Raw genomic sequence first — 27,995 nt, forward strand, 5'->3', positions numbered from 1 at the left:
GAGTAGCTAGGATTACAGGCATGCGCCACCACACTCGGCTAATTTTGTATTTTTAGTAGAGACGGGGGTTTCTCCATGTTGGTCAGGCTGGTCTCGAACTCCAGACCTCAGGTGATCTGCCCACCTTGGCCTCCCAAACTGTTGGGATTACAGGCGTGAGCCACCGTGCCCGACCTTTGCTCAACTCTTAATTTACAGATGACAACACCAAGACTCTCTTCACTGACTTGAATCGCCCCAGTGCCACCACAGCTTTTAGTTATAAAAATAACTAAAGGAGAGCAGAACTCTGAGAATGCCGTGAGAATAAAGTGTTTTGGAATTGTTAACCAGTCCTTAGTTTTTGCTTTCTATCTCATTTTCATTGAGAATTTAAAGTGGAATTTATAACAAATTTGTCAGACCTGGTAAGCATTTGATATGTACTAGTTTAGTGACTAACCAAACCCAACCAACCAGTCTTCTAGGGCTGATTAAGCAAAATCCTGATAACTGTTTATGATTATTACTATAGCTAGGGCTGCCATAACAAAATACCTCAGACTGAGTAGCTTAAGCAGTAGAAGTCTATTTCCTCTTGGTTCTAGAGACTGGAAGTCTGAGATCAAGGTGCTGGCAGCAACGATTTCTTCTGAGGCCTCTCTCCTTGGCTTGTAGATGGCCATTTTCACAGGGTCTTTCATTTTTGCACACATGTGTCTATAGCCAATATGTTCTCTTATAAGAACACCAGTCAGATTGGATTAGGGCCCACCCTCACAGACTCATTTAATCTTAATCACCTCTTTAAAGGCCCTATGTCCAAATACAGTCACTTTCTGAGGTACTGGAGACTGAGACTTTAACATATGAATTTGGTGGGACACAGTTCAGCCCATAACATAACTTTATGTGAATTCCTTACCCAGAGAAAAGAAACAACAGCAGAAGTAATTCATCTAAACATCAGGTGAACAGAGCTAACAGATTGAACTTGTGGTATTTGTTCTTATTAGGCATGGAATTTCTTGAAGAACATTTCATAGAAACCATTTAAAGAAATGACTCAGAGTAACATAACTTTTTTTCTTTCAGACCTCTTTAAATTACCTAAAAATCCTCTTCCTACAAATGTTTACTGAATAAAGACCTCTTATTCCGCCCAAAAGGAAGTTCACTGAAGATTTTTAAAAAGTACTCTAAGCAGAAGGTTCTAACGTTTTTATTGATTAGATTTGTGTACAGTTGTAATCCTTTCATCATACAGGTAATATATAATAACATTCAAAAATCTGACATTAAAATAACTTATTGACTAATGCTAATATTAACACACAATAGTTCTATTTCTATTAACAATAAAAACCAAACCACTAGTTTATCTTAGAAAACTTAAATTCAGGCCGTTATTTTACAATTTGGAAGTCTGAGTAATCCAACTTTAAGATGACTTTTTCATTGTTGAAGTTTGCTTTGTCGATGTGTGATTTGGGACTTCCTCTTGTTTCAAGCCATTCCTGCATATGACGCACCTTGGAGATGGGACCTTGCAATTGTCCTTGCACTGTCCCCCGGTCAGTGTTCTGGACCCAGCCTACCAATCCCAGCTTTTTACCCTCAGCCTAAGGGGGGTAAAAAGAGAGAGATCCAGTGAGATTGAAGAAAACAAGGTAAGACTACAATCTGTTGCCAGAATCTTGGCCTAGAATCAAGCCACTGAAACTAATTTGATATTGCCCAGAACAGTCAAAAGAAAGACAGCAAGAAGGATCTCATTGCTAATCTTCACATGAAATATTGGCCACTTGACTGCATGTCTTTCTTCTACCCTATAAAACCCAGGCACTAGAATTTTTCAGTGTGTAGTCAATTTGGTTAAGTATCAAAGGCTTAAGTCCAAAACAGATGCCTTTGAAATGGTCCCTGAAGGCTGATTGTTTTTAGAATACTGGACTGTATCTTGCTCATTTTCCCTTCCCCTAATCAAGAATTTATTGGGTATGTTAAATGAAAAAACATGAAGTTATCTGATCCTTCCCTTTGCCTTTAACCAGGACCACACCTAAACAAATCCAGATGAATTAGTGTTCATTATATCTTTAAAGATCATTAGAAAGTATTTCACAATTTCCTGGGCAACTCATCCCGTTGTTCTTACTGTAGTGAAACTGTCTAACCCAACATCTTTATGTTGTAGCCAAAGCCCACTTTGTTACCTTCCTAGAAAAGGAAAGCAGCTGGTGATCAGCCTCTCAACAGCAAACCATAAGACTACATAACTATCAGCTTTTCACTTGGCTTTCTTCTCTTCTGTCTAATCACAATATCTTTAGGCTTATAAAAAGCATCTAATCATTACAGTGGCTTATCCTTTTTAATGTTCTTTCCTTTTATTAAACTGTGGCAAGACTGAATGTTTAGGAAAGGTAGCAATGTTTTGGAGGTAATTTTATTTTTGTATAAATTTATGATTAGAATATTAAGTCATTGATTGTTGAAGTAATTATCTAAATAGAAGATGTTGGATTACAAAAGAAAATGGGAGTTAACATGATTGCATGTCAAAATGTGGGAAATTGCTGGAGTTAGCCAAAGAAAATGTTATGCATAGCAACAAAATGTTTGATGAGGAATTTAAGTATCCATCAAATCAAAGACATGTTCAAAGCAAAGACATGTTTGGTTAATGAACAAAACAGACTCCAGCCAAATAAATAACCATTTGAGGGATACAAAGGAAATTAAGGAATGAAGAAAAATAGAAGATGCCTACCCGATGCACTGCTAAGTGCCAAAGAAGATACCATAAAAGAAGAATGCTGAGAATGAATTTTGAGTAAGACTCCACATCCAACTGACAGGGCAGTATAACAACTGCCCTCTTCTGCTTCAGATTAACCCAGGGGAGCTGACTATCTCCAGTTCTTAAGAGTTATCTTATATGGTAAATAGCTGTAAGAATGTGCAGTTTTAAACAGGAGGTTGTCACAGTCAAATAAATCTTTAGAAGTTTGCAATGTGATTTATCTGAACTCTGTGTGTGTTTTTTTTTTTTTTTTTTTTTTTTTTGAGACGGAGTCTCGCTCTGTCGCCCAGACTGGAGTGCAGTGGCGTGATCTCAGCTCACTGCAAGCTCTGACTCCCAGGTTCATGCCATTTTCCTGCCTCAGCCTCCCCAGTAGCTGGGACCACAGGCGCCCGCAACCACTCTCGGCTAATTTTTTTTGTATTTTTAGTAGAGACGGGGTTTCACTGTGTTAGCCAGGATGGTCTCGATCTCCTGACCTCATGATCTGCCTGCCTCGGCCTCCCAAAGTGCTGGGCCTTATCTGAACTCTTGAGAGTTGAACAGAACACTCCAAAATTTGACCAGTGTTGAGAATGGGCGTTTCCTACTGGTTTCATTTGTGTGCTCAACTCTGTTCTTATTTTTTTAATGATGGCATAATGTTATTGACTCACGTTCAGTTTTGAATATCTATTGCACAAACAGGGTTTTTCTCCCCTAAGAAAATTCCAAAAAGTGAATTCTACCTCATAACCGTATTTTTGCTTAAACAATCATCTGACAACATTTTAAGGAATGTAATCACCACCTGTAGTTGCAATCTAAAAAGAAACTCTCTTCAAATCAATAACCAAGATTTCCACCTTAGGATACTAGAAAAAGAAAAGCAAACTAAATTCAAAATGAGCAGAAAGAAGGAAATAAAGATTACAGCAGAAATTAATGGAAAGCAGAAGAATAGAGAAAATCAATAAAACAAAAGTTGCTTCTTTGACAAGATCAACAAAACTGACAACCTTTAGCTAGACTGATAAAGAAAAAAGGATGAAAGGCTCAAATTACTAAAATCAGAAATAAAAGAGGAGACATTACCACCAACCTTATAAAGATAAAAAGGCTATAAGGGAATTCTATGAACAATTATATGCCCAAAAATTAGATTAACTTGGATGAAAAGAAACCTAATACCTAGAAAGACAAACAACTAAAACTGAATCAAGAAGAAATAGAAAGTCTGAATAGACCTATACCAAGAGATGGAATTTTTAATCAAAAAACTTCCCACAGATAAAAAGCCCAGGACCAGACGGCTTCATGGGTAAATTCTACCAAATGTTTAAAAAACAATCCTTTACCAACCCTTCACAAACTCTTCCAAAAAATAGAAGAAGATCCAAACCAAGAATTAAGGGTTAAAAAAAAGAAGAGGAAACACTTCCCAACACATTCTATTAAGCCAGCATTATCCTCATACTAAAACTAAAGCTAAAAAATAAAAATGAAAAATAGGGAGGAAAAAAAACCCAATGTAAAAGAGAAAACAAAGAAACCCCGAAAAAACAAAGCTGTCACGAGAAAAAACAACCAAAAAACCAGAGACCAATATCTCTTATGAACAGAGATGTAAAAATCATCAGCAAAATACTAGCAAACCAAATCAGGCAACATAGAAAAAGAATTGTATACCATGACAAATTAGGATTTCTTTCAAGGTTGGTTCAATATACAAGAAGTAATCAATTTAATACACCATATTAATAAAACAAAAGCTATATGATCATCTCAATAGATGGCAAAAAAGCATTTGACAAAAACCAATACCTCTTTTATGATCAAAACACTCAACAAACTAGGAACAGAAGGAAACTTCCTCAACCTGATAAAGGGAATCTGTGAAAAACCCACGCTAACATCATACTTACTGGTGAAAGATTGAAAACGTTCCCACTAAGATCAGGAACAAGACAAGGATGTCTGCTGTTACCACTCTACTCAATATTATACTTGAGGGTCTATCCACAGCAGGAAAAAGAAAAGGCATTTGGATTGGAAATGAAAAAGCAAAACTACCTCTACTTGCAGATGACATATCTTGTATACAAAAAGTCCTAACAAACATACACAGGCACACACTAGAGCTAATTAACAGTCTCACAAGGTTGTAGGATATAAGATTGATATACAAAAATCAATTGTATTTCTATACACTAGCAATGAAAAACTGAAAATGAAATTAGGAAACAATTCCATGTATAATAGCATCAAAAAGATAAAGTGTCTAGGAATAAATTTAACAAAAGAATTGCAAGATATATACGGAAAGCTACAAAACATTCTTGAAAGAAATTAAAGAGTATCTAAATAAATGGAAAGACATCCCTTATTCATGTACTGGAATACTTAATATTGTTAAGATGATATTACTACCCAATTGATCTACAGATTCAACTCAATCTCTATCAAAATCCCAGTGCTTTTGCAGAAATCGAAAAATTGATACTAAAATTTACATGGAAACATAAGGGACCCAGGATAGATAGAAATAATCTTGAAAAGAAAAAACAAAGTTGAAGGATTCACACTTCCCAATTTCAAAACTTACTACAAAGCTGCAGTAACTGAGACAGTGTGGTATTGGCATAAGGATAGTGGCTTAGACCATTTCGTGTTGCTATAAAGAACTACCTGAGGGCCAGGCGTGGTAGCTCACACCTGTAATCCCAGCACTTTGGGAGGCCGAGGTGGGGGGATCATGAGGTCAGGAGTTCGAGATCAGCCTGGCCAAGATGGTGAAACACCGTCTATTAAAAATACAAAAATTAGCCGGGCACGGTGGTGGGTGCCTGTAATCCCAGCTACTCAGGAGGCTGAGGCAGGAGAATTGCTTGAACCCGGGAAGTGGAGGTTGCAGTGAGCCGAGATTGCACTACTGCACTTTAGCCTGGGCAACAGAGCAAGACTCTGTCTCAAAAAAAAAAAAAAAAAAAGAACTACCTGCTGAGGCTGGGTAATTTAATTTATAAAGAAAAGAGGTTTATTTGGCTCATGATTCTGTAGATTGTATAAGCATGAGACTGTCACTGGCATCAGGTGAGGGCCTTAGGCTGTTTCCACTGTGAGGCAGGGGTGGGAAGAGGTGGGGTACCAGGCTCTTTTTAACAACCAGTTCTCACCGGGCACGGTGGCTCACGCCTGTAATCCCAGCACTTTGGGAGGCCGAGGCAGGCAGATCACCTGAGGTCAGGAGTTCGAGACCGGCCTGGCCAACACGGTGAAACCCTGTCTCTACTAAAAATATAAAAATTAGTTGGGTGTGGTGGTGGGTACCTGTAATCCCAGCTACTTGGGAGGGCGAGGCAGGAGAATTGCTTGAACCCTGGAGGCGGAGGTTGCAGTGAGCCGAGATTGTGTCACTGCACTCTAGCCTGGGCGACAAGAACAAGACTCCGTTTCAAAAAAAATAAATAAAAAAAAATAACAACCAGTTCTCCAGGGAACTAATGGAGTAAGACTTCATTGACCCTACCACCCCCCAGGAAAAGCATTAATCTACTCATGAGGGACCTGGCCCCATGACTCAAACACCTCCCATTATGTCCTACCTTCAACACTGGGGATCAAATTTCAATACAAGATTTGAAGGGGACAAACATCTCAACTACAGCAGGCAGACATACAGATGAATGGAATAGTATTGACAGTTCAGAAATAAACCCTTACATTTATGTTGATTTTTGAAAAGGGTGCTATGAAAAATGAATGTGGGAAATAATACTCACTTCAACAAATGGTGCTGGGACAACTGGATATTCATATGCAAAAGAATAAAGCTGGATTTCCTACCTCACATCACATAAAAATTAACTCAAACTGGATCAAAGACCTCAATCTAAGAGTGTAAACTATGAAATTTTGAAGAAAACATAGGCAGCTGGGCGCGGTGGCTCACGCCTGTAATCCCAGCACTTTGGGAGGCTGAGGCGGGCGGATCATGAGGTCAGGAGTTCGAGACCAGTCTGACCAACATGGTGAAACCCCTGTCGCTACTAAAAATACAAAAACTAGTCGGGTGTGGTAGCGCACACCTGTAATCCCAGCTACTCAGGAGAATCGCTTGAACCCTGGAGGCGGAAGGTTGCAGTGAGCCGAGATCGAGATCACGTCACTGCACAGAGCGAGACTGTCTAAAAATAAAAAAAAGAAAGAAAAAAAAGAAAACATAGGCATGACAGCTGGGTGTGATGGCTCACACCTGTAATCCCAGCATTTTGGGAGGCTGAGGTGGGCAGATTGCTTGAGGTCAGGATCAGCATGGGCAACATGGGGAAACCCAGTTGCTACAAAAAACAAAAACAAAACAAACAAAAAACATAGGCATGAACCTTCATGACCTTGGATTAGGAAGATTTCTTAGATATAACACTAAAAGTACAAGCAAAAAAAGAGCAGATAAATTTGATCTGACTTCATCAAAAGTAAAAACTTTTGTACTTCACAGACACTATCAAGAAATTAAAAAGACAACCCACAGAATGGGAGAAATATTTGTATATCATACATCTGATAAGGGACTAGTATCCAGAATAAAAATATTCTTACAACTCAAGAATAAGGAGGCAAATAACTAAAAATGGGCAAAAAGATTTGAATGGACATTTCTCCAAAGCAGACATAAAATATGCCAATAAGCACATGAAAAGATGCTCAACATCATTAGTCATTAGGAAGGCAAATCAAAACCACACTGAAAGTATACACATACAACAGGATATTATTCAGTCTTACAAAGAAAGGAAATTGTTTTTACTTTCATGATATAACACGGATGAACCTCGAGGATATTACGCTAAGTGAAATAAGCCAGCCACAAAAGGACAAATACTGTAAAATTCCACTTATATGAGGTAACTAGAGTAGTTGAGTTAATAGAATGTAGATTTATGATTATCAGGGGCATGGGGGAAGGAGAAAATGGGGAGTTAGTGTTTAATGAATACAGAGTTTTGCAAGATGAAAAGCGTTCTGTAGATAAACAGAACAATGTCAATGTACTTAAGACCACTGAATTGTACATTTAAAAATGGTTAAAACAGTAATTTCTATGTTCTATGTATTCTACCACAATTTTAGAAGTAAGTGTGCTATATGGTTTCCAAATATTTTGGGATTTTCCAGTTATCTTTTTTATTTTTTTTATGTGGTTTAGTTCACCGTAATTGGAGAACATTCCTTGTAAGATTTAAATCCTTTTAAATTCATTAATACCTGAAAAACAAACAAACAACCACAATGAGATATTACTTCATACCCACTAGGATGGCTAACATAAAAGACAGTAACCATTGTTGGCAAGGATGTGGACAAACTGGAATTCTCACACATTGCCAGTGAGAACATAAAATGGTATAGCTACTTTGGAAAAGTCTGGCAGTTCCTCAAAAAGTTAAACATAAAGTTACCATATGACCCAGCAATCTACTCCTAGGTATGTATATACTCAATGGAATTCAAAACATTGTCTACATAAAAATATGTGCATATGTGTTCACAGCACTATTATTCATAATGGCCAAAAATCAGAAACCCAAATTTCCATCAATTGATGAATGGATAAATAAAATGTGGTATATCCATACAATGGGATATTATTCAGCCATAAAAAGGAATAGGATACTAATACATGCTACAGTGTAGATAAACCTTGAAAACAATATGTTAAGTGAAAGGAGCCAGTCACAAAAAAAGGCCACATTTGTATGATTCCATTTATATTAAATATCAAGAATAGGCCGAACACGGTGGCTCACGCGTGTAATCCCAGCACTTTGGGAGGCTGAAGTAGGTGGATCACCTGAGGTCAGGAGTTCAAGACCCAGCCTGGCCAACATGGTGAAACCCCGTCTCTACTAAAAATACAAAAATTAACTGGGTGTGGTTGTGCATGCCTGTAATCCCAGCTACCTGGGATGCTGAGGGAGAAGAATCACTTGAACCCGGGAGGCAGAGGTTGCAGTGAGCCGAGATCACGCCACTGCACTACAGCCTGGGTGACAGAGTGAGGCAGAGTTGAGACTCTGTCTCAACAACAACAACAACAAAAATCTAGACTAGGCAAATCCATAGAGACAGAAAGTAGGTTAGTGGTTGCCAGGGGCTCAGGGGATGAGGAGTGAGTGCTAACCTAGGTAGGGGGTTTCTTTTTGGGATGATGAAAATGTTCTGGAATTAGTGCAAAACTTTGTGAATATACTAAAAATCACCAAATTATACGCTTTAGGAGGATGGGTTTTATGGGATGTAAATTATATACCAAGTTTTTAAAAGTCCCTGAATTATTATTTGCCACTTCTCTAGAAATGAAGGAATTTAAATAAGAGGTTAGATAATATCAACAGCAAACAGATTGCAGCAAAACAACTGCTCAAATGAACATATATATTTAAATGATTATAAATAGTAAAGAATAAGCTACAAGCCTAATTAAGAAAAAATAGATGTCATTTTATATGCAGTTTTCCAATCAATATTTGTTTTTCTGCATTCTGTTATTCTCTCTTTAAACTGGGGAGAGGGGCAGGTAGAGAAAGATGGGCTATATATACCACTATCTGGCCCTTTTCCTTCAACAACTTTGACTAACCTTTGAAGCTGTTATCTCAATCACCTTAATTTACAGGAACTTACCTGCATAATTGGTAGCAAAGCTAATTGGAACACAGCTCTTGCTATGAGTTTCAGCAATTCTGTTTTCAACAGTCATTTCCTATTTGAGTGTCAGATGGGAAGAAATGATTTTTGAATAATTAGAAAAAGAGGTATTGGCCGGGCACAGTGGCTCACGCCTGTAATCCCAACACTTTGGGAGGCCGAGGTAGGCCGATCACCTGAGGTTGGGAGTTCAAGACCAGCCTGACCAACATAGAGAAACCCTGTCTCTACTAAAAATACAAAATTAGTGGGGCATGGTGGCACATGCCTGCAATCTCAGCTACTTGGGAGGCTGAAGTAGGAGAAACGCTTGAACCCGGGAGGTGGAGGTTGCGGTGAGCTGAGATCGCGCCATTGCACTCCAGCCTGGGCAACAAGAGTGAAACTCTGTCTCAAAAAAAAAAAAAAAAAAAAAAAAGAAAAGAAAAGAAGAGGTATTGGGAGGTATTGGCTGGGTATGGTCACTCATGCCTGTAATCCCAGCACCTTGGGAGGCCGAGGCAGAAGGATCACTTGAGCCTGGGAGTTCGAGACCAGCCTGGGCAACATAGCTCTCTATTAAAAGAAGAAGAAGAAAAAAAAAAAAGCTGGGTGTGGCGGCATGCACCTGTGGTCCCAGCTACTTGGGAGGCTGAGGAAGGAGGATCATTTGAGCCTGGGAGGTTAAGGCTGCAATGAGCTGTGACTGTGCCACCATCCTTCAGAAAAAAAAAGAAAAAGGAAAAGAGGTATTGACAGTTCACATTCATATTTCCTTCCAGGTTAGAATTTGAATTTTAAGTACCACAATCCCAGGAATGAGACACTTAAGAAGTTCTGCAGTCCTGGCTGGGTGCGGTGGCTCACACCTGTAATCCCAGCACTTGGGGAGGCTGAGGCGGATGGATCATGAGGCCAGGAGTTAAAGACCAGCCTGGCCAAGACGGTGAAACCCCATCTCTACTAAAAATACAAAAAAAAAAAAAAAAGAAGTTCTGCAGTCCTAACTCATTATCTGTGGGATTAGAGACACACTGGGAAGGCAATAGCCAATACCTACAGAAGGCAGAGGGTAAATTGAGCTTGCATTTGTGTGTGCCTGTTGAGGGAAGATTAGCCACATTAAAGCAGAGGTAGAGGCTGCCAACAGTTTGTCCATCCCCTCAAATACTCCTTTATTGCTCTAGGAAGAATACCAGGCTCCACATTGAGTGTTCCCATCACCTATTCTGGAATGGATAGAGTTTTTAATAAGAAAAACATCAGCTGGAAAAGGTAAATGTTCTTTGAAAACCAAAAAAGAATAGAAAGGAATTAAGTGGAGAATTGAGGGAAGCTTGGAGAAAGAGGTCTGAAGAAAGTGCAGCAGCTGCAGAGGAAGCATTTATATATGTTATATACATGACATCAGGTCATCTAAATGCCATCTCTTCAATCAATGTTAGCCTTTCTATAAGAAATCTGACTTGGTTTGATGATGCCACAACAGCGAGAACTGGGGAAGCCCTCTATTTCCCTTGGAAGAGAGAAGCTCATTAATGTGTGTCTAGATGCTCAGGCACCACTGACTAATAATAACAGCAAGATAATCTTCCATTTACACCATGTTTTACCGATTGCACAGCATTTTCGTACTCATTGCTCTACAAACTACCTCTTTGCCATGCAGCTACCAAATAGCCAGCGGCTTCCAGCTCACATTTGTCAAGAACATGTCCCTTGTTCCCATGCCCATAACCTAGGTTACCACCCCAAAGCCTGCAGGCCACATACCTGAGTATGCTTGCGGAAAAACACCCCTTGCACCTTCCCAAAAATTTCATAATCCACTGATATCAGGGTGTTTCCTTCTGCCATGCTCAAACCTGTCAGAAACCAGGAAAGCAGAAGAGTGAAGGGCTATTATTCCAGGAACCGCAAGCCTGAGTCAGAAAGGGCCACACCCACCCCTGTCCATCCTTAACCACTGCGACCTCTCCTCGACCTCAAGGTCCATGGAAATGGAATCGTGAGTGGATGTAATAAGGCGTGTGTGAAGGAAGAACCAGACGCCGGGAGAGGGAGCTTCGGATCGCAGCTGCCCGCTGAAGCCTCTTCTGGGGAAATCACCTGCTGACCGATGACCTCCTTACATCCATGCCCGGTCCCGCTCCCTCACTACCAGAATTCTCTGCTACTAACACCCAGAATCCCCTGCTACTAACATTTTAGGGCTAATCGACCTGACAAGCACACGCCGGGGGCCCCTGGCGGCTCACCCTTCTTGTCTTCCCCACGGGCCGCCGGGATCACTCCGGGACCACTACGCCAGCGGCTCACCAAGGCGCGCAAACCTCCGCGTCCGGAAGTTTAGTGTGTAGCTGTTCCTTCGCTGTCTCTCATGCCCATCACCTCCAGCTGACCAATCAGAGACAGAGCCTTGGCCTGGGCCCGCCCAGAAGGTGGGATTTCAGGACGCGGTTGTCAGGCAACCCAAAACCTTTGGGTTGGGGATCTGTCCAGGATCTCCGCTGGGCCTCCACAAACCTAACCCTCATCCTATCTCAGTCAACAAACGCACCCCTCTTCTCATTTTCTCATGGGGAGAAAGGCATAGACGAAGAAGTACATTGGGATACATTCATTCAATTAAATACTGACTGACAGCTACTGTGTGCCAGGCACCTGTTCTAGGTGACCTGGCAAACATTAGTGAACAAAACAGGATCCCTGTCCTGAGGAGCTTAATTCTGGAGGTGAGAGACAAACAGTACACATTAAACATCATAAATAGCTTGTAATCTCAGCACTTTGGGAGGCCGACACGGGCAAATCACTTGAGGTCAGGAGTTTGAGACCAGCCTGGCCAACATGGTGAAACCCCGTTTCTACCAAAAATACAAAAATTGGCCGGGCATGGTGGCAGGCGCCTGTAATCCCAGCTACTCAGAAGGCTGAGGCAGGAGAATCGCTTGAACCTGGGAGGTGGAGGCTGCAGTGAGCCAAGATTGCCCCACTGCACTCCAGCCTGGGCAACACAGGGAGACTCTGTCTCAAATAAATAAATGAATAAATAAAATAAAAAATAAACATCAAAAATATGTTGAGTAGGATACATTTAATCTTTCTGTCCTTTTTCATTCAGTTCTCCTTAAAGTTTGGGTCATAACAATCTGGAATAGGGGATTACAGGGGCATAAGTGCACAGGAGGTCCCAATGGAGGTTATGTCTGCTTCTGGGGTTCTGGAAGCTACTCACCGGTCTCCTTTACTAAGAAAATGTCAAATAATGCTTGAACAAATAACCAACTAACTAAACAAATACAGCAAGGGCACAAGCAAAATAACTCATGGCTCCAGAATTACAGTTGAATCAGTCAATCTAAGCCAAATGGCCAAACTACATGAATTTATTTTGGGAACAGGGAATTGTCAAGGGGGATGTGGATGAAGATGGTTAAAATTAGAGTTGATGTGTAAACATTTGAATCCAGCTACCCTTATGATTCATAATGTGTGTGAAGGAAAACTGTGGTGTTTATTGATCCTCTGTGGATTGACTGTATACATTACACCTCTTCATAATGTAAGACTCCTTATGTGAATATGCCAGGTTGGCAGACTTGACAATGAGATATGGGTTTGTGACAGTAGGCATGGAAATTCATCATTCTGCTAGTTCCCTGCTACAGAGTGAGGATCCATATCCTAGAGAATCATACAACCTTAGTGCTGAGAGGTGGGGGGTTGGTGGTGAACAAGCTGGATTGAATGTTGTACTTGGCAATATTTGAAAATAACTCTAAAGAGAGTATCTCGCTAATGGTATTTCTTTCTCTAAAATTCATTTAAAAAATAGTTTCTCTATAGAATTCAAAACTTACTGAGTGTCTAATATGTATGGGGCACTCTAGGATATACAAAGATGAATGATATAAAATCTTTGCCCTCAAAGAGTTTCTAATTTAGTGTAGGGGCACAAATACATGCAAATAATGACAATAAAATATACGGCATGATAATTTAATTCCATGAAAATCCATTGAGAGCTCATCAGGAACCAGCCCTGTGCTATAACAAGGACAGAAAATATTACAAAGGAGCAAACAAATTAATTCTGATTGGGAAGACTGGGAAAGAGTTCTTGGAGGAAACAGCAGCATTTAATCCAAGGTCACACAACCAGTAAGTGATGGAGCTGGGATTTGGTTCCAGAGTCAACCCCCATGAATGCTATGCTCTACCAGCTCCCAGTATGTGGAGCTTAAGAGTAAGGTAGTACCATGGAGATGAAGAAGTACAAGTAGACAGTTGTGGCTAGACCAGGGGTTTGCTACCCTGCTTGTGCATCAGGATCTTTGGGGAAGCTTTAAAAATGTTAATCCTCAGGCCTCACCCCTAGATATTGCTTTTCAAGTAGTCTTAACACACAGCCAGGGATGAGACTCACTGGGTTGAACTCTGTGGCTTATTAAGGGGAGGCAAAACTGAAAAGGTAGGCTGGACCTAATCTGGGAGGTAGAGATGCCATGCTAAATTATGCATTTCAACTTTATTCTATAGGCAAAGAAGAAGCTACTGGGGAGGGAAATGGTAGGATCAGAAGCATTTAGTAATTAGCTTGATTTAATCACTGCACAATGCATACATATATCAAAACATCACTTTGTACACTGCAAATACAGATATAATTTTTACTTGTCAAGTATATTTTAATAAAGCTGGGGGGGAGAAACATTTAGACTGATTATTTTGGCTGCAGCATGAAGGATGGGTTTGAAGAGCAGATATTGAAGGCAAGAGCAGAATTAGGAGGGCCATGCCATCCCAAGGAGAAGTGAGGAAAAACTCACCTGGGGCAGCAGAAATGTAAAGGAAGAGTCATATATGAGAGACACTGCAGAAGTAAACTCAATAGGCCAGGCGTGATGGCTCACGTGTGTAATCCCAGCACTTTGGGAGGCTAAGGCAGGTGGATCACCTGAGGTCAGGAGTTCGAGACCGATGAAACCCCATCTCTACTAAAAATACAAAAATTAGTTGGGTGTGGTGGTGCGCACCTGTAGTCCCAGCTACTAGGGAGGCCAAGGCAGGAGGATTGCTTGAACCTGAGAGGCAGAGGTTGCAGTGAGCTGAGATCGCGCCACTCCACCCCCACCTGGATGACAGAGCAAGGCTGTCCCAAAGAAAAAAAGGAAGAAAACTCAATAAAACTTGTGATTAGTTAGAAGGAGGAGGCAACAAAGAGGGAAGCATGGAAGACTGATGCTGTGAGCATGCAAGGGCACACTGGAGAGGCAGATTTGAGAATGGGAGAGGATCACGAGTTTATGTTGTCTTACAGAATTTGAGGTTCCTAAGGAACAATCTTGTGGAGGTGTCAAATGGGCAGTCCTGAAATTTGAGTCTGTAACTAATGAGAAAGACTAAAGCTAAGCTGGCTGTCATTTAAACACAGGTGAAACCTGAAATTTCAGCATTTGGTTGAAATCATTAAAGAAGAGAATGTCTGGAACTACATATATATATATAAGAAATAGGAGGGCTTCAGAAAACACTTAAATTTAGGGGGTAGATGGGGAAAAGATAAATGCCAGACTTGGAAGAAGATGGAGCAAGAACATGAAAGAAGAAACCAAGAGGGCACAGGAGAACTGAGAAGAGCATTCTAAGTGGGTGGATAATCAGTAATGTCACATGAGGAGGCTGAAAAAATGAAGCTTTTGTCTTTGGAAAGTCACTGGTAGCTTTGTAGTTAAATAAAGTGGAGAAAGTAGAAGCCAGGCCACAGTGAACTGGACAATGACGGGGAGATGAGGATATGTGGGCAGCAAATGTGGAGATTTCCATTAAGAAGTCTTGTGGAGAAGAGGAGAAATGAATGGGACTGTAATATGCAAGTTAGGTCAAGGGAAGCAAGGCTTGTTTTGCAGGGGAAAGTTGAGTATATTTTAAAACCAAAGAGACGGAGTTTATGGAGAGGTATAACTTGAAGTTAACAAGATGCAGACAGGGTGCCGTGGCTCACGTCTATAATCTCATTACTTTGTGAGACTGAGGCAGGAGGATCTCTTTTGACTCCAGGGGTTTGAGACCAGCCTGGGTAACAAAGGGAGACCCTGTCTCTATAGAAAAAAAAAAAAAAAAGTAAGCTGGGTGTGGGGGGCACACACCTGTAGTCCCAGCTACTCGGGAGGCTGAGGTGGGAGGATCGCTTGAGCTGTGGAAGTCGAGGCTGCAGTGAGCAGTGATTGTGCCACTGCACTCCAGCCTGGGTGACAGAGTGAGGCCCTGTCTCAAAAACAAACAAAGGCCAGGCCTGGTGGCTCATGCTTGTAATCCCAGCACTTTGGGAGGCCGAGACAGGAGGATCACCTGTGGTCAGGAGTTCAAGACCAGCCTGGCCAACATGGTGAAACTCCGTCTCTACTAAAAATACAAAAAATTAGCCAGGTGTAGTGGCAGACGCCTGTAATCTCAGCTACTTGGGAGGCTGAGGCAGGAGAATCACTTGAACCCAGGAGGCAGAGGTGGCAGTGAGCTGAGAGTGCGCCACTGCACTCCAGCCTGGGCAACAGGGCAAGATTCCGTCTCAAAAAACAAAAAACAAACAAACAAATTTAAAAAGCCCCCAAAACCAACAAAACAGAAAACAAAACAAAACAAAAATGCAGGGGTAAAGTGATGGAGTCAATTCCCGGAGGGTACTGAAAAGGACTAATTCAAGAGAACTCATGGAAAGTCGCTCTTCTTTCTCATAGAGGAGAGGGAAGGAGAGAGAGAGAGGAGAGAGGGAGAGAGACAGACAGAGACAGAAACAGAGGAGAGAGGGAGAGGAGGAAGAAGAGAGAGAGAGAGAGAAAGAGAAAAAGAAAGCCGGTAAATTCTGCTGAGGGAAGCTGTGGGAGTTGATAATCGGGACCCTGAGTGGAGTGGGAAACGTCTGGAGCTGCATATACGGAGAGGCGGTAGAGTCAACTAGGGATGAAAACGAGGAATTAAAAAAAAAAAAAAAAAAAAAGACTGATCTGGAGGGTTCACCAAGGAATTTCCTTGTAACGGGTAACAGCTGTAATATGACATGTTGAAGTATTAACACTGATGACTGCTGTCTACATTATTTTCCATGTGCATGAATTGTGCAGTTACAGGGAAAAAGCGAACTGCCTGCTCCAAACGGTTTACACAGATGAACTGAAGCGAAGAAGAAAAATGAACTTTCTTTTGATGTCAACAAGTTAAGAGTATCATTTACTGTTGAAACCAGGTTATACTGATTATTTTCGATCTGGTAGTTAACTTTATTATCATTACATTTGGCTGAGTCATTCCTGGGCCCTAAGTAGAGACGGCGAGAATTACCACGTGAGAGTAAAACATTATAATATCAAAATAATTAGATTGGCCACAAAAACTACCCTGGAAAGATACTGCGTAGCAAAAACGTTGGCAGCAAGTTCCAAAACCTTGGCGAGGACAAGCAGGGAGCGCGCGCGTGCAGCCATACCTGGGGCCCGCCCAGCGCAGCCGAGCGCGCGGAGAAAGGCCAGCAGCAGCCCCGCTCCCGCCAGGCGGGCGGACGCCGGCATCCTGCGGCGGAAGCACGCGGAGGCACAGCCAGGGCCTCCGCCCTTTGCCAGAGAAGGGCACACCCCAAGGTCTGGGAGCGTCGTTCTCAGAAAAGTACAAGTTCTTCTTTGAAGGAGCCCCAGAAAAGCCTCTCCCGCCCCTCCCCGACTCCCCAAGGGCAGGGCTGGACCGAGCTGCAGAGTTGGCCGGACACTGACTGGGTCAAGTGACCTTGGGCTGACCGCACCCCCACCCCCGGTCGCCCCGGGTCGCTGGTGCACTGCGCCTGCGCGCGTCTCCCGGAGGAGTTCGCGGTGAGGGGCGGAGCTTGGCGCGCCAGTGACTCGGTCTCCAGGCACCGGGAATAAGCGAAGCCAGCTGAGAGCGCCTGCGCGGCTGTCGGTTGATGGGGAGGTCAGGTCTGGGAAACTAGGCCCTGGGGTTTTTCCCTGAGCAGGAGCGGTACCCGAGGGCCTCAGGTACGCAGAAGGGCGGGGAGACATGGGGTCAGCACCTCCACCTCCTAAGGGACCGAAGGGCAGGAGAACGAGAGGACTTGTCCCCAGAGGTGGAGTCCGCAGTGGGGGCGCCCCAGTTGACCCTTCGGGACAAAACTTGACTTCAGCCTTAAGGATCTAAAACTGGCCGCGGTCAGGTCAGGTGGCCCTCAACGCTCAGGTTACAAAACTTTTACCGTCTGCGCCACGGGGACTCCTGGGATGCGGGTTTGACAGCCAGGCACCTGCTCCAGGCCCTAGCAGCTTTTGTGCTCTTTGGAATCAAGCACGGTTCCAGCTGGAGGGAAGCCCTGAGAGTTCTTTGTGTCAGTCACTACCTCTGGGCCACAGCTTTCTCACCTGTAAAATGGTGAGGCTGGACTCTGCGGGAACCCTTCAGTTTACAGGTGAAGAAACGGGGGCCAGCAAGGGAGAAGTCGCTTGTCCTGTTACAGGCCTAGAACCTGACCTTCAATCCGATGCTCTTTCCACTTACTATAGAGTATACTGTGCGTGGCAGAGGCTGGTGCTGGAGGAAAGGAAAGCTAGGTGGCAGGAACACCTGTAGCACCTTCGTTTTTCTACCCTCAGGGCCTAACACAGTGTCTTGTGCATAATCACTCACCAAATGGTTTTTGAAGGGAAACTTTGGCAGATCCAGCAACACTGTCCCTAGAAAAGTTTAAGGGAATGTGGGCAGGGCAAATGTAGAAATAGTTTGCTTTAGCAGCCGAGAGTGAACCTCAGACAAACTCTTCCCGTGTATCTGGTTTAAATCTCCCGTAGGCGTCAGTCCAGGCCCTGAATGGCTGGTCTCCAGCGGTTGGCATCACATCTGCCTGTGGGCGTTATGCTCCCACATAATACAACAGAAGCTCCAGGGCCCCACTCAGCCAAGCAAGACTCTTACGAACAAGGTGACTCTTCCCAGCAGTCCTTGAAGGGGCACCTGAGGAACAATTTCCAGAAGCAGCTTTTGAGCAACAAAGAGTTGACTCTGGATAAAGTCTATACTCACCCCAAATGGAACACCCACACAAAAGCCCGGAGCTACTCCTATCCCCACTGTACTGGAATCAGCCAGCAAGATCCAGAAAGTGATTCCCAGGGCCAAGGAAATGGTTTGTTTTACTCGTCAGGCCCTCAATCCTGGTATCCCAAAGCCAATAACCAGGACTTTATCCCCTTTACAAAGAAACGAGTTGGAGTGGACCGGGCGTACCCACTGAAACCCGTGGTCCACAGGAAGTCGTGCAGTACAGGTGAGGCTGGCACTGATGGGTACCATAATGTCTACCCAAGGCCCCCTGAGCCGAGAGAGTTTTCATCCAGGAACTTTGGTGTGAGGAACCAGGGCAACTTTTCTGTGGTTGGTACTGTTCTTGCTGCCATGCAGGCAGAGAAGGCTGTGGCAAACTTTGACAGGACGGAGTGGGTGCAGATCCGAAGACTAGAAGCTGCAGGGGAGAGCTTAGAGGAGGAAATCCGAAGAAAGCAGATTCTCCTGAGGGGAAAGCTGAAGAAGACAGAGGAGGAACTCAGAAGGATCCAGATGCAAAAGGAACAGGCCAAGGAAAATGAAAACAGAGAGCTACAGAAAATTATACTCCCCAGGAGCAGAGTTAAAGGTAATAACAGCAACACCATGTACAAACCTATCTTCTCCCCAGAATTTGAGTTTGAGGAAGAATTTAGTAGAGACAGGAGAGAGGATGAAACTTGGGGACGGTCTCAACAAAATTCAAGTCCATTCCAGCTCTCTGATTATAGAATCCAGAGGCTCAAAAGGGAAAGGCTGGTAGCAAGCAATAATAAAATTCAAGACCGAGTCTCAGAGCTGTCGGTGGAGAAGTTCTCCCTGCCTTCAGAAACACCAGGCGGTGCTTTGCAGGGATCCGCCAGAAATTCCAGCCTGTCCATGGCACCAGACTCCTCAGGTTCCAGCGGCTCCATTGAAGAGCCACAGCTGGGTGAGTGCGGCCACTGTGGGCGCAAATTCCTCTTGTTCAGGCTGGAGAGACACTCCAACATCTGCAGCAGGATGCGGGGTTCCAAGAGGAAAGTGTTTGACTCCTCCAGGGCCCGGGCTAAGGGCACAGAACTAGAGCAGTACTTGAACTGGAAGGGGCCAGCTTCAGCCAAGGTAACAAGAGCCTTATGGATGTGACTTGGTGTGGCGATCATTATAGGGGTCTGTTTTGTCATCATCAGTTTTCTTTAGGGAAAATTCATGTGTCATGTAGGAAGAACTGACATCTCGGATTAACATTTCTTGATTACTACTGTATGCCAGCATTGTGATTGGAGCTTTTCATGTGATCTTCACATTCTCTCTCATTGTATCAGTTCAAAAATCAAGACTTGGACAGGCTAAGTAACTTGCTTGAGGTCACAAACAGCTTTAAGTGGCAGAGTCAGCATATAAATCTTGGTTGGAATGACTAAAAAATCTAGACATAGAATTTGTGTCCTTTGGATTATAAAAGTAATAAAAGTTTACCGTAGAAAATTTAAAAGACACAAAAAATCTAAAGAAAAAAATGCAGGCTTTTGTCACCTGGAGAGAACTCCTCACTCTTTGCAATATATTCTGCTACTTCCCAAGACTAGGATCTGTGACCATTCCTTTAACTATTTACTCTTTTAAGATTAGCTCAGTGTTGACATAGCTTCTTAGTAAATAGATGAAACACAATTAAGTTTGGAATTCTTTTTCTGCCCATTTAGAATGTAAACACCTTGAAGGTAAAAAGGACTCTCTTTCTGGTTATCTTACAAACGATGCCCTTGCCAATTATTTCTCACTTTAGAAAAACCAGGTTGGAAAAAGTAAGGGTTTCGTGACACTTACATGATAAATTTAGGTGAACTTCATGGGCACATTTGGACATATCTGGAGAAGATTGTCTCATAAATGAATGACATGTCAAGGTTGTGCCACTTGGTTTATAAAATGGTTATTTCTCAAGGTGTGGCATGCTGACAAACTTTATTTTAGTAGTTTTAGTGTTTAGTGTTGTATTAGAAAAATTGATTAGTCATTTAGTGTTATATTAGGAAAATATAACAATATATTAAGCCCCTGATTTCCAGGGATCATGAATTTACAGAAAAATATTAATTAATTGTAAGGATAAAGTGAAAGTGCAGATGATTGAAGTTTGGGAAAGCCTAGATCATATGATCTCAGAGGCCCCATCTAGTTCTAATATTCTAGAAGAATAAGAGAGTGTCATTCTGTTTTCATTTCTTCCCAACCCTCCCTCCACTGTGCTGGCACCTCTTGTCCATTGGCACTTTACAGTTCTGTGTATTTGCTGGAGCCTTTAAAAACTCACATTTATATGACGGTTGTTAGAAGAAATTGTTTACAATTAGAGTTCTTTCTTTCAGTACAGTTTGGGGAAATCACAAGGAAGTCCCATCCATGCTCAGAGATCATCTCCCTGAAATCTAGTTTCCAAAGAAGAAATCAACATTTTGCTCTTGCAGATAATATGATCGCCACTTACTGTTTTTTCCTGTTTTCTTTCAGTTCAACCCAATAATCCACTGGAAATTCACTCTATGTCCTACTGTAGTGATTTATTTTTGGCCAGAGCCTAAAAGAATCTTGGGTTTCTTAAATTTGTAAATACAGTTACGGTGAAGCAAAATAATTAGGTTCCTGAGATCAGATGCTCCAGCTTTATGGCAACTAGTTTGGGGGAATGTGTGACATTGAGGACACCAAGACAGAAGGGACCTAGACTAAGATGCACCCGCACCACCCTGGTAATGTCTCAAATCTTATTCCACAGTGCTGGGCCTTTGGAAGCTGAGTGGTTGTACCTTCCTGTCATTCCTCTAGAGTACTCAAGAACAGGTGATTTTCCTGGTATCCTTTAATCTTCACGTAACTTCCAGCAGACGTACACCCCGTCTCTCTCCTGGACTGTAAGCATTTTTGAGGACAGGGAACATATTTTGTGCTTTGTGCTTAGTAAGTGTTAACTGAATAGAATTTCAGTACAATGAGGAATAAAATTATAGGAATTAGAGTATAAGAAGTAAATTACTAAAGGATCTCATATACTTGAAGAACTTTCCCCTGATCAAATTCTTTTTTTGAGACCGAGTCTCGCTCTGTTGCCCAGGCTGGAGTGCAGTGGCACAATCTCAGCTCACTACAGCGATCTCGGCTCACTGCAGCCTCCACCTACCGGGTTCAAGCAATTCTCTGCCTCAGTCTCCTGAGTAGCTGGGATTACAGCTGCCCGCCACCACACCCAGCTAATTTTTGTATGTTTAGTAGAGATGGGGGTTTTACCATCTTGCCCAGGCTGGTCTTGAACTCCTGACCTTGTGATCCACATGCCTCGGCCTCCCAAAATGTTGGGATTACATGCATGAACCACCGCACCCGGCCTTCGAATTCTTTTAAAGGTTCCTGGATACCATCGCTAATACTCTCTTGCCTTCTTGTCTGTTTTGGCAAGAGACTTTCTGGAAGGATCCTTTCTTTTCCTTTGATAGTATCTCTTCCTATTATTCATCATTAACAATGCCAGATCACCAAGAGCTAGTTGTCTTTTTTCTCTTTTAAAAATTTAATAGTGTTTGCATGCATTTAAAAAACATGTAGTACTGAGTGACCTATAATGGAGCCCCTAATTCAGCCTCTGGAGGCAGCCTTCAGTTCTGTTAGATGGTTCTTCTGGTCTGCCTTTCCATATTTCTAAATAATATGCTTATTTTCTTGATTTATCAATTTTCTACATTACTTTTTTTTTTTTTTTTTTTTGAGACGGAGTCTCCGTTGCCCAGGCTGTAGTGCAGTGGCTTGATCTTGGCTTACTCCAACCTCCACCTCCCGTGTCCAAGCAATTATTGTGCCTCAGCCTCCTGAGTAGCTGGAATTACAGGCGAGTGCCACCACGCCCGGCTAATTTTTGTATTTTTAGTAAGACAGGGTTTCACCAAGTTGGCCAAGCTGGTCCTGAACTCCTAACCTCAAGTCATCTATCTGCCCACCGCGGCCTCCCAGAGTGCTGGGATTACAGGCATGAGCCACAGTGCCTGGTCTACCTGGTAACAACTTATGGAAGCTGGGAGTGAAGTTCTCTTTCATATTCCCTCTCTCCTACTATTCTCCTTCTCTTATCCTTCCACTGTAGTTGAATCACAATTTTTGGTTAAAAGTAGTTAGCTTTCACATTGTAATGATCAAGTAAATTTTGTTCATTAATGAGTGAACAAATTCTGTCTCTGCCCACATGTACCTAGAGTTAATAATGGACGTATGTTTTCATTTCCTTCATTTTCTACATAACTGTCTTTTTTCCCCCCGCAACGATCTATCTGATATCAGACATGTTAATGTTTTTGTAATGCTCAAACACCTCTCATGATCTATCAGTTTGATTTTTTAATTCTGAAAACCTCCCTTCAGCCACTCTGACCCCTTCTGCTCCAACCTGGACTGGGTATTCTCTAGGCCTGGTGCAAACTCATTGTCTTGGGACTTCTCTTTGCTTCTCTTCTTTGTTGGGTCCCCTGTTCCCAGCATCCTGTGGCTTCCTTTTTCTTGCATTACTCCTTCCTTTGCTGAAGCTTACTAAGAAAGGTGCACAGCAGGTATATTGTCTTGGAATGAATGACACTATCTATATGACAGGCTCCCATTTGATGATTTGGCTAGGTACAGAATTCTAGGAGGAAAATGATTATGTTAGAACTTTTAAGGTATTTCCCACTAGCTTTTAGCATCCAGTATATTGTTGAGAAATCTAATGCCATTTTGATTCCTGTTCCATTACAAGAAACCTTTTTTTTTTTTAAAGGCTACGGGATTCTGTATTTATTTTGAAATTCTGAAACTTTAAAATAATTGTGCTAGATACTTGGTAAGCCATTTCAATCTCAAAATGTGTGATCTTTAATTCTAGGAATGTTAATTGTATTATTTCCTTAATAATTTTCTCCTCGCCAGGTGCTGTGGCTCACGCCTATAATCCCAGCACTTTGGGAGGCTGAGGCAGGTGGCTCACCTGATCTCAGGTGTTCGAGACTAGCCTGACCAATATGGTGAGACCCCGTCTCTACTAAAAATACAAAAATTAGCCAGGCGTGGTGGCGCACGCCTGTAGTCTCAGCTACTCGGGAGGCTGAGATAGGAGAATCGCTTGAATCCAGGAGGCTGAGGTTGCAGTGAGCCAAGATTGCACCACTGCGCTCCAGCCTGGGTGACAGAGCAAGACTCCATCTCAAAAAACAACAACAACAAAAACAAAACAAAACAAAAAAAACAATAATCTTCTCCTCGTGCTTTCTCTGTTCCTTCTGGAACTCTTACTGGTCACATGTTGGACTTCCAGGATTAACTTTCTAATTTTCTAATCTTTTCTTTTTACTTTCCATCTTGATCTTTTTTCCCATTCTGAGAAATTTTCTTGACATTAGTTTACAACATTTCTATTTAATTTTTTTTTTTTTTTTGAGACCGGGTCTTGCTCTGTCGCCCAGGCTGGAGTGCAGTGGCACGATCTTGGCGCACTGCAACCTCTGCCTCCCGGGTTCAGGCAATTCTTCTGCCTCAGCCTCCTGAATAGCTGGGAGTACAGGCGTGTGCTGCCACGCCCAACTAATTTTGTGTATTTTTAATAGAGACGGAATTTCACCGTGTTAGCCAGGATGGTCTTGATTTCCTGACCTTGTGATCTGCCCACGTTGGCCTCCCAAAGTGCTGGGATTACAGGCATGAGCCATCACGCCTGGCCTCTATTTAAATAATTTTTATTTTTAGCTATCAAAGTTTTAATTTACAATAGTTCTTTCTGGTTCTCTGGTTGTCTTTTTTCACAGTATACTCTTCTTGTTTTATGGACACAATCTCTTCTAATACTCATTTTGTTGATATGGTCTCATGTTAAAAAAAAGTTTTCTTCTGCCACCTGCCTTGTTGCTGCTTCCTAGGTTTTTGTTTGTGGATTTTTTGGCTCTTTTTCTTGTTAGAGCTTTTAGCAAATATCTGATGATTCCTGGCTGTCCTTTCATATTTAAACTTAAGTGGGGCTTATTGACTAAGGATCTTCATATTAAGGTTACCAGATAGTGAGTCTTTTAATTAGCGTTTCCCAAGGTCAGTATCTGAAGGCTTTTCTCTGGACTGCTCTGTGTATCCAGAGAACCCCTCTTTTTCCTATGAGGATGCCAATATGCTTGGTACTCTGGGGGCTGAGTGGGGGAAGGAGGCTGACAGTTCCATAATTTGGTATGTACACTTGTACTTAATCCTCATTTTCAGCCCCAAGATTAACCCAGTTCCACCTGTCTAGATTTCCTGAGTCAGAAATCTGTGTGGTTCAGTTTCTCCAGAGAATAAATCCGTCCTCTTCTGTGAGTGTGCCTGGGTGTCGAACACTCGGATGCATAAGGTGGGAGGAGCCGTGGGGTCCTACTTGTTTTCAGTTCTGTACCTCCTTACTTTCCACTATCTGGTACTTCCAAGCACTGAACCTCTCTGGGTTCTGTTGGGAAAGTGGCTTGCCTCTCAGCAGTACCTCCTTTGCAGGCCCTTGGTTTGCCTCAACGCTGGCAAGTCAGTTACCACTGTTGCTCCTTTCCTGTTCTCTTTGACCTTGCAGATTAGTACCCTTTTCATTTTCTTACTATTATTCTAAAAGAGACTCAGGAAGGAGATAGGTGCCAACTTGAATGATCAGTCTCCCTTTTACATTACAGGCTGAACCTCCTCAGAAGAGCAACTGGAGACAGAAGCGTGAATCTTTTATCCATACGCTCCGCCAGGCTCGAGAGGTCCAGCAGGTAACTGGCAAAAGTGGAAAGCATTCACACTTGCTTCCCGTCCTGCCTGCAGAAAACCCGGACTACATTCAGTGTCCTCACTGTAGCCGCCACTTTGCTCCCAAGGTGGCTGAGCAACACGTTCCCAAGTGTAAGACCATCAAGAACTGTCTTCCACCTCCAAGGAAGCATTATAGTTGAGCAGACAACAATGGAAACTTTTGGATAGTTCAGAAAGCTCTGCTTCTCTTCAGCAGTAAGTGGGAGTAGAATTTGATGCAAAGCAGAAAGAAATCAAACAGCTCCCAGATCTGCCTGCGGAGCTAAAATCTGTGAGGAGAGAGCCACTGCTAAGCAGCAGGAGGCAGAAGGAAGCCCCAGCTTCCCACTAAATTACAACCTTGGGCTGGTATGCTTTATGTTATTGCCCTCAGAATTGATGGGTGAAGACACTGAAGAGTCGTGAGCAGGCTCCATTAAAGCTCTCTTCTTGCATGCCTGACTTGTGGTTTGTGCTAGTTAAGTGCCTGCATCTGGTTGTGCCTTCTTGTCACTGCATGTATGTTCAGAGTTCCTGTTAACTCTTGCTTTTGTAGAAGCTGGAGTTATTAGGATGTGTTGGTGTCAGAGGGGCATGATCACCCAGATGGTAACTCTTATAAAAGATAATACAATTTTGCTGTAAGGCATTATTAATGGAAATCTATCCTTGGTCTCCCTGGTGCATGATCCTGGCCAAAAACCAATACAAGTATGTAAGGTTAAGGCACCAATGTCTCCTAAACCTTCCCTATGGTGTACTGTGTAATAAAGGAAAGATCTTTATGTACTTTACAGGGTAGGGATGGGTGTTGGGGGGGAAACACATACTTCTCTCTACTTGTTCTTTTCTAATGGGTTTCATATGTTAAGAAAGAAACCTCCATTTTAGCTGTTAGTAGCACTCTACTTTCAAATTGGTTTGGCTAAATGACTGTTTAGAGGCAGCAAAATCTACCATCAAAGTAAGCTGAGACAGGCTGGGCATGGTGGCTCATTCCTATAATCCCAGCACTTTGGGAGGCTGAAGTGGGAGGATTGCTTGAGGCCAGGAGTTCAAGAGCAGCCTCAACAACAAAGCAAAACCCCATCTCAAAACAAAACAAAGCTGGGACACTGCATAGTGTCACATGCCCTTGGCAATTATAGCATAGTCAACTTCTATTTCAGAGAGTAAACTTTGAAGGGAAAGGGATCAAATCTTTTTAATTTTCTCTGTGTAGAATATTGCCTAGCACAAGTTAGACCCTCAATTTATGAGGTCTGGAGATTTAAAATTAAACAAGAAGATGAGTGAGTCCTACACTAGTGAAATGAGAGAACTGATAAGTTAATGTCTGCGAGAGTATTATCAGTTCAGATAGGAGTGAAGTTAGCACAACAGATAGAAATCCTAGGATTACTGTTCTGTATTACTCAAATTGTTAGTTTAAAATACTGGAGAAAAACTGCTCAATTTGAGCTAGTCAACAGGGCTAGACAGACAACAAAATCCTATTTTACTAAGTAACAAATGGCCACTCACTCTTGCTCCATTTCCACTGCCCTCCAGCCCAGTGACCTAGTGAGACTCCATCTCAAAAAAAAAAAAAAAAAAAAAAAAATGGGGCTAACAGATCAGACCAATTTGAAATGTGAGTTAAGGCTTTAGCGGTGAAGCTGCAGGACTCAGGCTGGGAAAACATCCTATATATTTAAATAGGAGCACATATTTCTTTGCACTCTTTTTAATTGTTCCAAAGGAAAGGAGGTATCACATAATAAAGCTTTATGGTTAGCCCCTTAAGGAAACCTCACACAGAGATAATGGATATTTAACCTAATAGGTACATTCCCTAGGCAAGTTCAATGAAATATATACTTTAAGTGGGAATGTAAACTAGTACATTGCAATAGATGGCAAGAATAAGCTGTGGCCAAGGTCACAAAATGGCAACATGTGGATTGCTTTGCTCCACAGATGTTTTATTTGGCTGGCCTAGCATTCATAATATGATCTGACATTTAAAAACTGGGATACGGAACATCTCTTGAAAAACTGGAAGTTCTGGAAACACTGGGCCAGCAACCCGCGTGGCACAAAATTGGGTGGGGTTTAGAATCAGATGCTCCTCTAGATGGGAATGGCAGCACCAGACCACTGCAATCTCACCTGGCCTGCTTCACCTCTTTACCTTATCTGCCTGGTACCACAGGCACCTGGATTTGGGATCCCTGGATGTTAGTAAGGTCATAGATCAGGGCCCTCCAGAGAGAACAAATTGTTGTTATATGTGGGGAGTGCTTTCTATAAAGGAAGCAGTTATTTGCTCTCATTTTGCTAAAGAAATAAAACAATAGTCAATGCCTTAAGTGTTCCCTTTAATCTCTACATGTTTAGGCCTTGGTTATATTAGAAATATCTTTCAAGGCCAAGCATGGTGGCTCATGCCTGTAATCCCAGCACTTTGGGAGGCCGAGGGGGGCGGATCACAAACTCAAGAGATCGAGACCATCCTGGCCAACATGGTGAAACCCCGTCTCTACTAAAAACTCAAAAATTAGCTGGGCGTGGTGGAGCACGCCTGTAGTCCCAACTACTTGGGAGGCTGAGGCAGGAGAATTGCTTGAACCCAGGAGGCGGAGGTTGCAGTGAGCTGAGATCGCGCCACTGCACTCCAGGCTGGTGACCT

General features: G+C 42.5%; 2 protein-coding genes across 12 annotated transcripts; one reads left to right on the forward strand and one right to left on the reverse strand.

Annotated features, from left to right (window-relative positions):
• Positions 1-1,185: 1,185 nt before the first annotated feature.
• On the reverse strand, positions 1,186-17,273 carry ACYP1 (acylphosphatase 1). Of its 3 annotated transcripts, none has more exons than XM_002824948.3 (3): positions 16,941-17,273; positions 11,228-11,319; positions 1,186-1,601 (listed from the first exon to the last, which is right to left on the reverse strand). In XM_002824948.3, exons 1-3 carry the CDS (start codon positions 17,020-17,022, stop codon positions 1,386-1,388), a joined length of 390 nt encoding a protein of 129 aa, XP_002824994.1. In that variant the 5' UTR covers positions 17,023-17,273; the 3' UTR covers positions 1,186-1,385. The 3 variants fall into 3 exon arrangements, with proteins under 3 accessions (XP_002824994.1, XP_009247592.1, XP_054386828.1); XM_009249317.4 differs by lacking the exon at positions 16,941-17,273 and adding an exon at positions 11,713-11,853; XM_054530853.2 differs by lacking the exon at positions 16,941-17,273 and adding an exon at positions 11,659-11,784.
• A 23-nt stretch (positions 17,274-17,296) lies between these two features.
• On the forward strand, positions 17,297-26,113 carry ZC2HC1C (zinc finger C2HC-type containing 1C). 9 transcript variants are annotated; one of them, XR_008512985.2, is made up of 4 exons: positions 17,297-17,481; positions 18,286-19,642; positions 21,300-21,435; positions 22,286-22,402. XR_008512985.2 is itself a non-coding variant. In XM_054529851.2 (4 exons), the coding sequence occupies exons 2-3, from the start codon at positions 18,305-18,307 to the stop codon at positions 21,318-21,320; spliced, it is 1,359 nt and encodes a 452-aa protein (XP_054385826.2). In that variant the 5' UTR covers positions 17,297-17,481; positions 18,286-18,304; the 3' UTR covers positions 21,321-21,364; positions 25,222-25,294.
• The last annotated feature ends 1,882 nt before the right edge of the window (positions 26,114-27,995 follow it).

The sequence above is a fragment of the Pongo abelii genome, chromosome 15, assembly GCF_028885655.2.
Source record: "Pongo abelii isolate AG06213 chromosome 15, NHGRI_mPonAbe1-v2.0_pri, whole genome shotgun sequence".
In the NCBI taxonomy this organism is placed as follows: Eukaryota; Metazoa; Chordata; class Mammalia; order Primates; family Hominidae; genus Pongo; species Pongo abelii.

What these genes read in the sequence shown, in the direction of transcription:
- ACYP1 (XM_002824948.3), bottom strand. Translation starts at nt 17,022, where the DNA reads ATGCCGGCGTCCGCCCGCCTGGCGGGAGCGGGGCTGCTGCTGGCCTTT. An exon ending in CTGCGCTGGGCGGGCCCCAG is followed by an intron (nt 11,320 to 16,940) that starts GTATGGCTGCAC and finishes GGTTTCTGACAG; the next exon opens with GTTTGAGCATGGCAGAAGGA. An exon ending in TTTTCCGCAAGCATACTCAG is followed by an intron (nt 1,602 to 11,227) that starts GTATGTGGCCTG and finishes TACCCCCCTTAG; the next exon opens with GCTGAGGGTAAAAAGCTGGG.
- ZC2HC1C (XM_009249303.4), top strand. Translation starts at nt 18,305, where the DNA reads ATGGCTGGTCTCCAGCGGTTGGCATCACATCTGCCTGTGGGCGTTATG. An exon ending in AGGGGCCAGCTTCAGCCAAG is followed by an intron (nt 19,643 to 25,221) that starts GTAACAAGAGCC and finishes TTTACATTACAG; the next exon opens with GCTGAACCTCCTCAGAAGAG.